Source organism: Symphalangus syndactylus, chromosome 5 (assembly GCF_028878055.3).
Source record: "Symphalangus syndactylus isolate Jambi chromosome 5, NHGRI_mSymSyn1-v2.1_pri, whole genome shotgun sequence".
NCBI lineage: Eukaryota > Metazoa > Chordata > Mammalia > Primates > Hylobatidae > Symphalangus > Symphalangus syndactylus.
The window spans coordinates 154,676,149-154,692,641 of record NC_072427.2 but is presented as its reverse complement, the minus strand read 5'-3'; the positions used below and the strand labels follow the sequence as shown (position 1 = coordinate 154,692,641).

Below are 16,493 nucleotides of genomic sequence, written 5' to 3'. Positions count from 1 at the left end.
AAATAAAAAGGAAGAAAAGAAAATATATATAAAGCTAGAGAAGTATAATAAAACAGACTTTTTTTGGAGACCAAGTCTTTCTCTATTACCCAGGCTGGAGTGCAGTGGCACAATCTTGGCTCACTGCAACCTCCACCTCCCAGGCTCAAGCAATCCTCCTGTCTCCCAAGTAGCTAGGGCCATGGGTGTGCACGACCGACCCTGGCAAATTTTTTGTATTTTTAGTAGAGATGGGGTTTCACCATCTTGCCCAGGCTGGTCTCGAACTCCTGAGCTGAGGCAGCCCACTGGCTTCGGCCTCCCAAAGTGCTGGGATTACAGGTGTGAGCCACGGCCCCCAGACTAATTACAATAAAACAGCTCTTTAAACCTTGATTCGTTCAATCAATATTTTTGAGTGCTTATGATGGAGCCAGCACTGTGCTAGGCACAGAAGCTGTGGAAATAAAGACAGCTTTTCTGCCCTCATGATCTTGACGACCAGTGGGAAAACCAAGTCAACAAACAGATGAAAAGTGAGGGAAGTGCAGCCGCAGGGCCGGGGCCGGTGCAGGTGCTACCAGACACATTTAACAAGAACCCAATCCAATCTTGGGGTGTTGGAGGAGGTACCCCCAAGGTTTACTTTCCCTTTGAAAAATAATGGTGGAATGGAGGTGGTGGCAGTGATGCACAAAGATGTGCCTGGAAGGGGAGCATCATGCACAAGGCGAGAGAGGTAAAGGTGAGGTGGTGACACAGACAGGAGTCAGGTCATGAAGCGATGAAGAATATCATGCTAACCATACAAAAATGCTTTTCTGGGCAAGTAAAGGATTCAAACTCCAGTTCAGAATTGAGGAACTTATCTAAGCCAGAAAGAATTGGGCCGGGCACAGTGGCTCACGCCTGTAATCCAAGCACTTTGGGAGGCTGAGGCAGGTGAATCACAAGGTCAGGAGTTCAAGACCAGCCTGGCCAAAATGGTGAAACCCTGTCTCTACTAAAAATACAAAAATTAGCTGGGCGTGTTGGCAGGTGCCTGTAATCCCAAGCTACTTGGGAGGCTGCAGCAGAGAATTGCTTGAACCTGGGGGGTGGAGGGTGCACCTCCTGATACCTGCTGAGATGGCGCCACTGCACTCCAGCCTGGGCAACAGAGTGAGACTCCATCTCAAAAAAATAAAAATAAAACAGATGAAAAAGAAAGAAAGAATTAATCATGGCTAGCCCACTTCAAAGGGCTAGGGCCTCGTTGACTGGCACCGGAAGATACTTCACAAGGAGAGAGGGATGTGCCAGGAATCCAAGCAGAACAGCGTCCACTGTGCTCTCCAGCCATGCCGTCCAATAGGGCAGCCATGAGCCACCTGTGGCTGTTTGAGTTAACATTCAATGCAAATGTTAAAGTTCTGTTCCTCAGACCACTTGCCACATTTCAGGTGCCCAATAACCACATGTAGGAGTCACTCCAACCCTACACTGGTTCAGTGGGACTGCCCATAAAAGGTAAATAAATACATAACCACATGTAGCTGGTATTAATAGCTACCACATTGGATAGTGCAAAGAGCATTTTCATCATTACAGACAGTTCTTTTGGACAGCATTGCCCTAGATATTTTTGTTGTTGTTGTTACTTTCTATACGTTAGACTCAGTAGTTCAATTGCCATGGGTGGCTCAGGTAGTTGTATAAGCACAGGAGAAATTGCAGATATGCAGCACATAGCAACATTTCAGTCAACAGTGGATCACCTATATGGCAGTGTTCCCACGTGATTATAAAATACTGCATATTTACTGTACCTTTTCTATGTTTCGCTATGTTTAGATACACAGACACTTACCATTGTGCTACAAGTACCTACAGTGTTCAGTACAGTATTATAGCATACAGCCCAGGTGTGTGATGGGCTGTGCCATGTGGGTGTGTGCAGGTGCACTCTGTGATGTTCATCCAAGGACGAAATTGTCAACAATGCATTTCTCAGAGTGTACCCCTGTCATTAAGTGACATGTGACCGTAATTGCTGTTATAAATCACAGCGGACCCTTGAACAACATGGATCTGAACTGTGCGGGTCCACTTATATGTGGATTTTCTCCCGCCTCTGCCACCCCTGACAAGCAAATCCAGATGAATTGCAAGTTTGAAAGATCTAAAATGTACCGGAAAGAAGATACGAGAAACAAATGAATGAACAAAACATATATCCATATATCAAACTAACCATATTTCAAATTGATTTAAGAAAATGGCTAAACCACAAAAAAGTGGTCAGTTCTCACTGAATATGTTAATTTTTTCTTTAAAAAGTTCCTGACATTTTGCCTGTGATGCTGGTGAATTCTTGATCTTATTCTTGACATAAGTTCTCCATGGTCGACTTGAGTGATTTCTAGTGTGTCCGTGTTAAGGTGGGATATAGGGACAATCCCACTTCCGGTTAATGTGACAGAACAAGAGGAGGAGTGGACTCTTGGGTGAGGACCATACCTGTGTTCCACTCGTGGTGGCAGCCGCCCCAGGGCAGGTCAATGGTGAAGCTGCTGAAGAGGTAGAAAAGGGCCCAGGCCAACACAATGATGTAGTAGACGTTGAGGAGGATGACGATCATCTGGGAGGCATAGCCAATGCCTGTGGGGAAACTGCAGAATTGGGCTAGGAACGGTGGACAGTGGTGGCGTGCACCTGTAATTTCAGCTATGCGGGACGCTGAGGTGAGAGGATTGTCTGAGGCCGGGAGTTCAATTTACCACTGAGGAAAACTGCTATTATTGTAACTCCCTGTGAATCTATAATTATTTCAAAATAAAAACGTAAAGAAAATCCTATATATGGAGAAATAATGAAATTAAATACTGTACATTTTAAATACTTGTGTCAAGATAGAACTTTTTTTTTTTTTTTTTTTGAGATGGAGTTTTGCTCTTGTTGCCCAGGCTGGAGTGCAGTGGCACAATCTCGGCTCGCTGCAACCTCTGCCTCCCAGGTTCAAGAGAGTTTCCTGCCTCAGCCTCCTGAGTAGCTGGGATTACAGGTGCCCACCACCATGCCTGGCTAATTTTTTGTATTTTTTGTATTTTTGTATTTTAGTTTCACCATGTTGACCAGGCTGGTCTTGAACTCCTGACCTCAGGTGATCCACCTGTCTCAGCCTCCCAAAGTGCTGGGATTACAGGCATGGGCCACCACGCCTGGCCAAGATAGAACTATTAGTGAAATAATGTTTTCTCATTTAAAGTTCTCTTTTAAAATATTTTATAATTGATTTAAATATGTCTTAAAATACAACATCGTTATGTATTTAAAACATATAGCTAAAGTAGCTTTGCACTCTTCTTACTTAACCTAAAGCCTCTGCACCATCCTCACTGCTGTTTCTCGCCCATTCTCTGATAGATCAGCTGACTAGCTCAGTATGCGGCCCACAAACCAAGGGGGTTTAGCATAGAGACTCGGGGTCTTATCTTAACCTCAGAACTGCTACTAATCACTCAAGTCATTCCCAACAAGGTTTACAACCACTAATGTAGATGCTTTGGAATCAGGTACAGAGCTACTCACCCTCAAAGATGGGGCAGATCTTCCTCCAGGCTGTGACGCCTCCCTGGCTAGTGTACTGGCCTAGTGCTGTCTCCAGAAGGAAGACAGGAATGCCACAGGTAAAGAGGAAGACGAGGTAGGGGATGAAGAAGGCACCTGTGGTTAGAAAACAGGCTGTTCGTTTCCTGGGACTATTCTCCTCATGGTCTGCATTCACCTCCTCCCGTTACCTACCCATACTGCCAGTCAGAATCTCAGAGGTACAGAACATGCAAAACTGCAGGAGACAGCTGTCTAGATGTTTGCAACATAGCAGAGATCAAGAGTCACCATGTTACCTAAGATCTACACAGCCTCTTGCCTTTTGTCACTGCAAAGTTTCCGTCTATACCTATTAAAGTTTGTTCCCCACTGAACAATTACTGCTTACCACATAACTTGTGGCAATAACAAGGAGCTTGTTAAATAATGGATGTCTGGGAGCATTGGCACAGCCCACAGTCTATATTTCTTTTCAAAGAAAGCATTGCTCTTAATGTCAGGTAGTCTTTTAGTAGGCTGAAATCAGATGCCCTTTCAGTCACTGTTAACGGTTTGAATGTATCCCCTAAAGTTCGTGTGTTGGAAACTTAATTCACTATACAACAGTGTTGAGACATGGAGCCTCGTAAGCTGGAAGTCATGAGGGCTCTGCCCTCATGAATGGATTAATGTTATTACTGTGAGATTGTGTTTGTTATAAAAATGAGTTTGGGCCAGGCACGGTGGCTCACGCCTGTAATCCCAGCACTTTGGGAGGCTGAGGTGGGAGGATCGCTTGAGCCCAGGACTTCAAGACCAGCCTGGGCAACATGGGAAAACTCTGTCTCTAAAAGAAATACAAAAAATTATCTGGGCATGGCTGTGTGTGCCTGTAATCCCAGCCACTTGGGAGGCTGAGGTGGGAGGATTGATTAAACCCGGGAGTTTGAGGCTGCAGTGAGCTGTGATTGTGCCACTGCCCTCCCTCCAGCCTGGGTGACAGAGCAAGACCCTGTCAAAAAAAAAAAAAAAGTGTATTTGGCTGTCTTTTGCATGAATATTCTCTTGCCTTTCTGCCTTCTGCCATGGGATGACACAAAGAGGAAGGCCCTCACCAGAGGTGGACTGCTTGCCCTGGACTTCCCAACCTCCAAAACTATAAGAAATAAATGTCTGTTCCTTATAAATTACCCATCTCGGGTGTTCTGTTGTAGCAACACAAAATGAACTAAGCTAGTAATCTGTCTCCTTCTGTTTTTATAAGCATTGGCAGAGACAAGACTACTGATGCCAGATATACTGGTACTTTCTCTACCATGGACCTGTCATCTGCTGGCAAAGTGGACAGGACAGTTCATAGGACATAGAGTACCAGAGAAGAGAGAATTGCACAGACAGGAAAATCTGCTTATCTGCAGAGGGTCCCCCTCAAGCTTTCAACTGAGTACTAGTCAGTGCGTATGTGTGAGAACACTGAGGCGAGGGAAAGAACCATTCAAAATGATTAAAAGTACTGGTGCTCACATACTACCAGAGTAAATAACCTCAAGACTCACCAGGCATTAGGCAGAGTGTGCAGAAGGGCATTTCCTCAGTGATGGGGAAGAATTATCCCTAGACTGAGCACACTTCTAGTCCTACCTAACAAATCTTAAAAGCAAGATGTAAAAAGAGCAAGTAACTTCACTGGTCCCAGAACAGAGCTCAAGAATATTTACAGAAATACGAAACTGGCCGGGTGCAGTGGCTCACGTCTGTAATCCCAGCACTTCGGGAGGCTGAGGCAGACAGATCATGAGGTCAGGAGTTCAAGACCAGCCTGGCCAACATAGTGAAACCCTGTTTCTACTAAAAATACAAAAATTAGCCTGGCATGGTGGCACGCACCTGTAGTTCCAGCTACTTGGGAGGCTGAGGCAGGAGAATTGCTTAAACCTGGGAGGCAGAGGTTGCAGTGAGCCAAGATCATGCCACTGCACTCCAGCCTGGGCAACAGAGTGGGACTCCGTCTCAAAAAAAAAAAAAAAAGGCAGGGTGCTGTGGCTTAGGCCTGTAATCCCAGCACTCTGGGAGACCGAGGTAGGCGGATCACTAGGTCAAGAGATCGAGACCATCCTGGCCAACATGGTGAAACCCCATCTGTAGTAAAAATACAAAAATTGGCCGGGCGCAGTGGCTCAACCCTGTAATCCCAGCACTTTGGGAGGCTGAGGCAGGCAGATCACGAGGTCAGGAGATCGAGACCATCACGGCTAACACGGTGAAACCCCATCTCTACTAAAAATACAAAAAAATTAGCCGGGTGTGGTGGCGGGTGCCTGTAGTCCCAGCTACTTGGGAGGCTGAGGCAGGAGAATGGTGTGAACCCAGGAGGCGGAGGTTGCAGTGAGCGGAGATCGCGCCACTGCACTCCAGCCTGGGCAATAGAGCGAGACTCCATCTCAAAAAATAAAAATAAAAATAAATAAATAAATAAATAAATAAATAAATAAATAAAATACAAAAATTAGCTGGGCATGGTGGCATGCGCCTGTGGTCCCAGCTACTTGGGAGGCTGAGTCAGGAGAATTGCTTGAACCCGGGAGGTGGAGGTTGCAGTGAACTGAGATCGCTCCACTGCACTCCAGCCTGGCAACAGAGTGAAACTCTGTCTCACAAATTAATTAATTAATTAATTATCCAGCAACCCATAAAGCAAAAATATTACCAGGTCTGGTATTCAATCAAAAATTACCAGGAAAGCAAAGAATCAGGAAAATGTTACTCATAGCAAGGAGATTGAACCTGACCCATAATTTACAAAGATGTTAGAATTGGCAGATGAGAACATTTAAAAGTTACTATAACTGTATTGCAAGTGTTCCAAAAGTTAGGGATATAAAAGATATTGAAAAAGACCCAAATAAAACTTCTGAACATGAACACTACAGTGTGTGAGATTTAAAGAAATACATTGGATGGGATTAATGTTAGTAGGCAGAGCAGAAGAAAAGATTAGTGAACTCAAACCATAGTAGAAGCTATCCAAAATAAAACACAGAGAGAAAAAAGAAAATTTTTGCCAGGCGTGGTAGCTCATGCCTGTAATCCCCGCATTTTGGGAAGCCGAGGCAGGTGGATCACCTGAGGTCAGGAGTTCAAGACCAGCCTGGCCAACATGGTGAAACCCTGTCTCTACTAAAAGTACAAAAATTAGCTGGGTGTGGTGGTGCATGCCTGTAATTCCAGCTACTTGGGAGGCTGAGGCAGGAGAATCACTTGAACCTGGGAGGTGGAGTTTGCAGTGAGCTGAGATCATACCACTGCACTCCAGCCTGGGTGACAGAGCGAGACTCCATCTCAAAAAAAAAGAAAGAAAGAAAAGAAAAAAGAAATTTTTTTAAAAAAAGAGCAGATGTGCCTAAGTGGTGAGACAGCTTCAAAAAGCTTAATGTAATGGGAGTCTGTGAAAGAAAGAAAAGGGTGAGAAAAAGCTTACAGAAATAATAGCTGAAAATTTTATAAATTTTATGAAAACTATAAACCTATAGATCCAAAAAGTTCAACAAACACCAAGATAAAAAAAAATGAAAAAAACTAGTCCAAGGTGCATCATAATCACATTACTTAAACCAGAATATGGAGCTTTTAAGAGAAAACCTTAAAAGTCACCAGAGAAAAAGGACACATATGTACAGACAAACAAAGATAAGAATAACATCAAATTTCTCATTTAAAACAATGCAGAAGAGAAGACAGTGATAAGGAAGCACATTTGCTAAAATAATAAATGAGGGGGGAAAAAAAAGCTGTCAACCTGGAATTCTATACCCAGCAATAATACTGTTCAAAAATGAAAGTGAAATAACTGTTTCTTAAGACATGCAAAACCTGAAAGGATCTATCACAAGCAGAACTGAACTATAAGAAATGTTGAAGAAACTCCTTCAGGGAGAGTGAAATGATATCACCAGATAGAAATATGAATCTGTACAAAGTAATAAAAAGCTTTAGAAATAGTAATTACATAGATAAACATATAGAATGTTTTTCTTATCATTCAAATATTTTTTAAAAGATAATTGACTGGTCAAACAAAAATAAAAACAATGTAATATGGATTTTATAACATATGAAAATGTATAACAAGAGCACAAAGGTCAGGAGGAAAGAAATGAAATTGTAATATTTTAAGGTTCTTATATATAAAGTCATACATTATCACTTGAAGATAAACTGTGATAAGTTAAAGATGTATACTACAAAGTTTAAAACACTCACTAAAATAACACAACAAAGTTACAGCTAATAAGCCAACAAAAAGAAGAAAGCTAACAATGGAATAAAAAAAAAATTCAATTATTCCAAAAAAAAAGCAGGAGGAGAGGGAAGGGGGAAATGAATAACTGATAGGACAAATAGAAAACAAATAATAAGATGATAGAGTTAAACCTAATTATATGGATAATCATATTAAATGCAAATGGTCTAAATATCCCAAATAAAAGGCAGAGATTGTTAGACTGGCTTTTAAAAAACTGACAAGACTCAACTATATGCTGCCTTAAGAAAATGCACTTTGAATAAAAAAGACATGAAGAGGTTAAAAGTAAAAGGACAGAAAGATACACCATGCTGGGAGGCTGAGGCAGAAGAATGGCGTGAACCCCGGGGGGTGGAGCATGCCGTGAGCCGAGATCGCGCCACTGCACTCCAGCCTGGGCGACAGCGAGACTCCGTCTCAAAAAAAAAAAAAAAAAAAAGAAATGTTTCAAGTCAATTACCTCAGCTTCCACCTTAAGAAATGAGAAATCAGGCCGGGCGCGGTGGCTCACGCTTGTAATCCCAGCACTTTGGGAGGCCGAGGCGGGCGGATCATGAGGTCAGGAGATCGAGACCACGGTGAAACCCCGTCTCTACTAAAATATACAAAAAATTAGCCGGGCGCGGTGGCGGGCGCCTGTAGTCCCAGCTACTCGGAGGCTGAGGCAGGAGAATGGCGTGAACCCGGGAGGCGGAGCTTGCAGTGAGCCGAGATTGCGCCACTGCACTCCAGCCCGGGCGACAGAGCGAGACTCTGTCTCAAAAAAAAAAAAAAAAAAAAAAAAGAAATGAGAAATCATTGCTGAAATGAGGGTGTAGTTAGAAAAAAAGAAAGAAAGAAATGAGAAGGATAAGAGCAAATGGAAGCCAAAGTAAGTCAAAGGAAATAAAAATCAGAGTGGAAATCAATAAAATGGAAAACAGGAAAACAACAGAGAAAATCCATGAACCAAAAGCTGGTTCTTTGAGATAATAAAATTGATAAAATTTTAGAAGACACAAATTCTCAGCATGACAAATGAGAGGTATCATCAGTAAAGATTCTATAGATATTAAAACAATAATAAGAAAATATACGAACAACTTTATGCCAGTAAGTGCAAGAATTTAGGTAAAATAAAAAAATTCTCAAAAAACATAACTCAAAGAGAAATAGTCTGAATAGCCCTATAACTATTAAGGAAAATTCGTTTTTGGTTTAAACCCATCCCACAAAAATTTCCAGGCTCAAATGACTTCAGTGGTGAATCCTCCAAATATTTAAGGAAGAAATAACAGCAATTCTACACAAACTCTTCCAAAAAATTGAAAAGATGGAATGCTTACCCAACCAATTTTATAAAGTGAGCACTACCCTGATAATAAAAGCAAATACATTATAAGAAAAGAAAGTTAAAGATCAACATATTTCATGAACATAAATGCCAAAATTCTAAGTGATTTTAGGAAATCAAATCTAACAATATGTTAACAGGACAATATATTATATAGTAATGTTTGTCCCAGGGATACAAAGTGGGTTTAACGTTTTAAAAAATCAACATAGTGTTTAGTCTCCAGCTCTTAAAATAAATGGATAAATAAATAAATAATGTGACTCATCCTGTTAACAAATTACAAAAGAAAAACTATATGATCATTTCATAGGTACAGTAAAGTATTTGACTGAATCCAACAGTCATTCCTAATAAAAACTCCCAGTAATGATGAGGAGAAGAGAACTTCCTCAACTTGATAGACGGCATCTGCAAAAAAACCCTACAGCTAACATCATACTTAATAGTAAAAGACTGCAAAGATTGAGAATAAAACAAGTGTCTATTCTTACTACTTCTATTCAATACTGTACTGGAGATTCTAGCCATAGAATCTAGCCAATAAGGCAAGATAAGGAATTAAAGTTTATTCCGATTTAAAAGGAAAAAATAACACTGCTTTATTCTCTGAAGACATGATATTCTACATTGAAAATCCTTTGGAATGCACACAAAAAAAAACCTATTAGAACCAATCAGTGAGGTTCAAACAGTCCAGGTGCAGTGACTCATGCCTGTAATCCCAGCATTCTGGGAGGCCAAGGCTGGAGGATTGCTTGAGCCCAGGAGTTTGAGGTCAGCCTAGGCAACATAGTGAGACTCGGTCTCTACCAAAAAAAAAAAAAAAGTTCTTAATTTTCCGGGCATGGTGGCACATCCCTATAGTCGCAGCTACTTTTGGGAGGCTGTGGTGGGAAGATCATTTGAGCTCAGACGGTCAAGGATGCAGTGAGCCGTGACTGCACCAGTGCACTTCGGCCTGGGCGAGAGAGTGAGATCCCATCTCAAAAAAAGAAAACGAAAATTACAAAACACAGAATGAAAAAAAAAGTATTTGTAAAATGCATGTCTGATAAAGGACTTGTGTGTTAGAATATATGAAGATACCTCAATAACAAAGGATAAACTACTGATACGTGAAAACTATAAATGAAACTCTAAATAATTATGCTGTATCATAATTATCAACATACTGTATGATTCCATTTATATAATATTCTAAGAAATGCAAACTAAGGTATAGTGGTATCACAATTATAATTATCAACACACTGTATGATTCCATTTATATAATATTCTAAGAAAAGCAAACTAGTTTAGTTTGCATTTAGCATAATTATTGATTGCAGTGGGATGCGACAGCAGGAGTAAAGTTGGGAGGAAGGAATTAGAAAGAGACAAGAGTAACTGTTTTGGAAGTGATGGACATGTTTGTTATCTCAATTGTGGCAGTGGTTTCATGCATATATACATATGTCAAAATTTATCAAATTGTACACTTTAAATATGTGTGGTCTATTGTAAGTTAATGAGGAACCCAGTTCTCCAGTTCTTCACCTTCCACTTCTCAAGGTTGTAATCTACACATCCATAATTCAGGTACTAACAGGGACTTGATTATGAGGACAAAGAAGGAAAGGTAGCAAACAATTCAGCCTAAGAAGTCTATAAATCAGTCCAAGGTTTGCTGAGCAGGAAGGAAAACGGGAAAGCAGAACCCAGCAGCTGACAGGAACAGTCACTGTGGAGAGCCCAGTGCAGCAAGAAACAGCTATGGGCCCAGCCCAAGCCCCTTCCCATATTCATGCTGCCTGCTCTTTCCCCATAAACCAAGCCAATGTTTAACTCTGGGCCCCGTGGTCAGCTGCTCCCACCTCCTTCCTCTACCTCGGCAGCCTGCCAAGAGGGCCAAAGTCCACACCTGCAAGGAGGGGCTACAGGCCCTAGAAGTGTGAGAGGGGTCGCGGTGGGAGGGAGCCAAGCGGGGCCAGGTACAGACTGAGGAGTCTTGAAGGGCATTCTGCCTCTTCCCCTCCGCAGGCACCACCATCAAAAGATGAAGTTAGTCCTGGGGATGGGGGGTGGAGTTCACAGCTACCTGCACCCCCATATCATCCATACTAATCTCCTCAAAAATTCTAAAATGTGCTGGCATTTTCTCCGTGAGATGGGAGAGACCACATCCCCATCCCAGAAAGCAGTCACTCTCTTGGCCCCCCTTCTCAAAAGGAGCACGTTCTGTGGTGTCACTTGTAACGTTCCAGCCGATTTCTTAAGGCATAAACTGACGATCTTTCACTTGAGCGACAGAAGAGCGAGGAGCTTCCATGAGGAGTTATGTGCTGTCCTCGGCATGAGCCTGACCAACAGTGAGCCCTGAGTCATTAACTACGCTTGGTGACACACTGCTGCATACTGCTAAATTCACTATTACTTTTATATGAACACATGAACACTGCTTCTTATTTCTCTTTATTCTCTGCTATCTATAAACAGCATAAGGCTGATGGTTTATCCTTGCTGCCAAGGGAATCCTCTTTGTGTGGGCATCCCCGTGCACCTTTACAGGCTGGAGCTGAGGGATCCTTCCCCTCCAGGCCCTTCTGAGAGGCCCTGCTGTGTGCCTCCTGTCGTGGCCTCACATGGGGACTCCAGTCCCAAGTTAATTCTGGGTGTTGAGCAACTCTGCCCGCAGCCAGGGTCCAGGCAGTTGGAGAGGTCTCAGCTGAAGGCCTGTGTTCTTTTTTTTTTTTTTTTTTTTGAGACGGAGTCTCGCTCTGTCGCCCAGGCTGGAGTGCAGTGGCACAATCTCGGCTCACAGCAAGCTCCGCCTCCTGGGTTCACGCCATTCTCCTGCCTCAGCCTCTCCGAGTAGCTGGGACTACAGGCACCCGCCACCACGCCCAGCTAATTTTTTTTGTATTTTTAGTAGAGACGGGGTTTCACCGTGGTCTCGATCTCCTGACCTCGTGATCCACCCGCCTCGGCCTCCCAAAGTGCTGGGATTACAAGCATGAGCCACCGCGCCTGGCCTGAAGACCTGTGTTCTGAAGCACCCAGGACCTAGGTATTGGAAGACTGAGGCTCTGAAGAGGAGTTGGAGGGGACAGGGAGGAAGTCCTCACAAAAGACAGTATCCAGCTGGTGTCCTGAGACTAATGGAAAACTTAAAGATTCTTGGCATGGGTAACTTCTGCCCCGAGTGAAATTTCAGCAACCTGGACTTAGAAATTAAGTGAAAATGTTGGCAGACGGTTCTTTCATCTGGGCTGAGATAGGCAGGAAGGCGATTTAAATTCCCCGCCGGCTACGGACAGTCCTATGACCAGAACCCTCTCCCCCTACCTTCTTCCCACGTCACGCCTCCTGTGTTATCCAGCATCTCCTCGTCCCATGACTGGAACTTTAACTGGGCAGGCCCTAGTAGAAAATCATACTTGTTTTCCCTCCTGGCAGCTGAGGGTGGAGGGCTGGAGGAATAGTTCAAATGTACAGCTTCTTCAGCCGCCTCGCCAGCTCAGCACCCCATCCCCAAGGCGTCTGGCCATTGGCACACTATCACTGCTATGCAGGACTCACATGGCCTCCTTCCGCCCAGAAGGGAAATACACAAGCAGGGGGTGCATTTTACCTACTCCCACATTTTGCCCCAATAACCCACATTTACTGTTTCCAATTCTTTTCTCCCATCTCCCCCATTATCTTAAATCCATTTCAATCAGTCATTGCCCCCAACCCTCCACTGTAACCGCTCTTATCAAGGTCATCAATGACTTCCCAGCTGCTAAAACCAACAATCAATTTCCTTTCCTCATTTTTTTTAACCTATCTGCAGCCTTTGCTGCAGTTAATCTCTTCCTTCTCCCTGATATAATTTCTTCACTTGACTTTCCAAAACACTTCATTCTCTTGGTTTTAATCCTGCTTTACCAGTTTCTCATTTTCTGTCTCCTCTGCTGGTTTCCCATCTTCTCCCAGACCCACTAAAGGTCCTGACTTCTTTTCTTATACCATCAAAATGCTAATGATCCCCAAATACACACCTCCAGCCAGATCTCTCTCACAAACCCCAAACTGACATTCTATTGCCCACTTGCCATTTCCACGTGGACATCTAATAGATATCTCAACTCAACTTTCCCAAAATTCACCCCCTTACTTTCCCTTCAAAACTTGCTCCTCCGGGGCTAGGCACAGTGGCTTATGCCTGTAATCCCAGCACTTTGGGAGGCTGAGGTAGGCAGATCACTTGAGGCCAGGAGTTTGAGACCAGCCTGGCCAACATGGCGAAACCCCATCTCTATTAAAAGCAACAACAACAAAAACAAAACCTTGCTCCCTTCATGGCCTTCCACATCTCAGTGAATGGCAGCTCCTTCCTTCCAGTCACTCAGGTGAAAACTCTTGGATTGCTTAGATGGGTGCCAGCAGTGGAGGGGATGAGAAGTGGTCGGGTCCTGCACATCTCATCTTGGCGGGGAGGGGGGCTCTAGTCCCAGGCATTCGGGTGCTGAGTTACTCACTCTGCCAGCAACCAGGGTCCAGGGAGCTGGAGAGGTCCTGAAGCTCCCAGGACCTGGGTGTTTGGGTAGAGTCAAGAGTTATGAGAGGTGGAGAGAATTAAGGATGACTCCAAGATTCTTGCCTTATAACTGGTCAGCTTCTGCCCTCACTCCCCTATACTTAGTTCTCAACATAGCAGCTAGAGAGATTATTTTAAAACGTAAGATGACTGGCCAGGTGCAGTGGCTCACGCCTGTAATCCCAGCACTTTGGGAGGCCAAGGTGGGCGGATCACCTGAAGTCAGGAGTTCAAGACCAGCCTGGCCAACATGGCAAAACCTCGTCTCAACTAAAAATACAGAAATTGGCTGGGCGTGGTGGCGCACACCTGTAGTCCCAGCTACTGGGGAGGCTGAGGCCGGAGAATCACTTGAACCCGGTAGGTAGAGGTTGCAGTGAGCTGAGATCACACCACTGCACTCCAGCCTGGGTGACAGAGCAAGACTCCATCTGGGAGGGGGGGGAAATAATTTAAGATTACTGCTGCCCAAAACCCTGCCCTGCATCTGACTGTCACTAGAGCAAAAGCTGAAGTCTGAGGGTGGCCAACCTGACATACCTGATCTGCCCCTCTCCCTGTCCCCAGCCCATTTACTTCCCTGACCTTACCTTCTATTCACTTGCCCAGCTGCAGGCTTGAGTCCTCCTCAAACAAGCCAGCCAGACTCTTGCTTTGTTTCAACCTTTGTTTCCTCTGCCTAGAGGAAAGCACTTTCACCCAACCCCATGATATCCACATGGCCAATTCTCTCACTCCTGGCAAGGCTTTGCTCACATGCTCTCAATGACCACCCTTTTAAAAATTGCCGCCACCCACACCCACACTCCTGATCCCCTTTACCCAGCTCTCCTTGTTCTTTTCCTATAGCACTCATTAATTCTGGAATGCTATCTAATTAACTCATTTATCCCATTTATTGTGTAGTGTCTGTCTCCCTCCTCTAGAATGTATGCCCTATGAGAACAGGGAATTGGTCCGTTTTGTTTATAGATGTATCCCAACCACCTAGAACAACTCCTGGCTTATGCCACGTGCTCAGTAAGTGTTTGCTGGTGAATGACACAGGCTCAGGGCTTGGCTGAGTATGTGCTGAGGCAACGGACAGAGACAGGAAATTCTAAAGCCATTAGGACGAAGCAGGTGCTTGGGGGTGGATCAGCTTCAGGTCCTGGACAGCAGGGAGATTATTTACCTAGGAGACGATGGAGGCGGGCATCCCTCTCACTCACCTCCCTAAAAGCGTCCCTGTTGCTTCTGATTTCAGATGGGCTTCTTTGTATCCCCTTCTCAGCTTCCCTGCCTTTTGACTACAGTTTTCAGCTGTTTGCCTTGTGGTCTATCATAGCCTTGCCTCAGCCCTTTCCCTGCTCTGGAACTCATTTCAAATTAGATCTACCAAATGTTGATGCTGGAAGAAACCAAAGAAGATGTCACTTACATTTTTAGTTTGGAACTAAAATTGTGCTTTGAAGACTTCTTCATCCCTGAGCTTCTCAGTAACAAATACTACAATGAATCAAATTCCCTGATTGCCCTCCCCTCCCTGCCAAGCACAAGAGTGGCTACTTGGAGCTATGAATTTAAAGAAAGGGCCCAGCAGCAGGCCAGTAGGGTACATTATGAAGGATGGCACAGCCTGGAGTATCCCAGCATCCTCTCCAGGTCTTGCTCAGAACACTCTTCCCATGCCCAGGAGCCCAGGCCCCAATCTGAGACTGGTGAGTTCAAATAAAAGCACTAAACCAAGAGGAAAGGGGTCCAACCAATCTACAGGGTCTCCATTCTCCCCAGCCTCCTCCCCACATCAGCAGCAAAGGGTCCTTTCAGGAAGAGGCAGCAGTCTCTTCTTTGACAAAGAGACAGGAGGATGACAAGAAGAAGTTTAAGGGCCCATTCTCTGTAGGAGTTTGCTTTGCCTGGGAGGTAAGAGGAGTTCACTGTTGACAGAAAGGTTAAACTGCTGAGAACATCAAAAACACAGAAAAACAGGCAGGTCCAGTTTCCTCTACTTACCACATACATCCTTGATCAGCCTGCTTACCTTGGCAAAGGAGCCATTTCACTAACCCAGCCAGTGGCCCTGGGTGACTCATGCCCTCCAGAGCAAACCTGGGCCCCTGCCTGCAGCTCCCCAGTCCCTCAGAACACTCCCCTCCAGCTGCTGTCATCCATCAGCGAACAGTGAAGAGGAGTGCTCAGGCCCTGTGTTTGATAAGGGAAGAAGTTACGGGTAGGTAGTGTAAGGGTTAAACAAAGAGAACTTGACTGGATGGCAGGACTCCCAAACATGTCAGGACTCTCCACCAGAATCAGCGTGCTGGAAGGCAGGCTCTACCCAAGGAGAAGGAGACAACAGCCGCCGCCCTGCTGCCTCCACCTCCCCACACAGGACCCATGTGAACGACCAAGGGCTGTGCGTGCTCTTTTCCCCTCGGGCCTGCGTTCCCACACAAGACACAGTCAACACATTCCCAGGCCCACACAGACTCACCACACAGCCCTGGGACCCAAACATTGCCAGACAAAGGACCGGGGAGAGTCCCTCATCCCCCGCGCTCCAGTCACTGCTCCCCTCCACTTTCCTGTCAGCCCAGTGGTTTGCATTAGACCTGGAAGGCAATCTCTCCCACAATTCGTGCCATTCCTGCTAATTCCCAGGCCAACCTTTACCCAATTCCAGAGAGGCTTGGGGAAAGCTGCTCACCTCCTAATCTCTCTGCCATGTGAGGAGCTAAGCTGGTTACCAGGTTCCAGACCCAGGG

The 16,493-nt window shown here is 44.6% G+C and overlaps 1 protein-coding gene across 7 annotated transcripts in view; it reads right to left on the bottom strand.

The window, feature by feature from the left end:
- SLC6A13 (solute carrier family 6 member 13) overlaps window positions 1-16,493 on the bottom strand; it is a 48,157-nt gene that overhangs the window by 19,511 nt on the left and 12,153 nt on the right. For 3 of the 7 annotated variants that reach the window (XR_010120918.1, XM_063639893.1, XM_063639895.1), the window contains 2 exons: window positions 3,550-3,684; window positions 2,479-2,619 (listed from right to left, as the gene is read on the bottom strand). The exons of 1 other annotated variant lie outside the window; for it this stretch is intronic. Coding sequence is in view for 5 of the 6 variants with exons in the window: in XM_063639893.1 (XP_063495963.1) it covers window positions 2,479-2,619; window positions 3,550-3,684 (276 nt within the window). In the remaining variant the exon portion in view is untranslated. Of the gene's footprint in view, window positions 1-2,478; window positions 2,778-3,549; window positions 3,685-14,960; window positions 14,996-15,744; window positions 15,764-16,493 lie in introns of those variants that run through there. 3 more of the 7 variants (XM_063639898.1, XM_063639897.1, XM_063639899.1) reach the window with 3 other exon arrangements.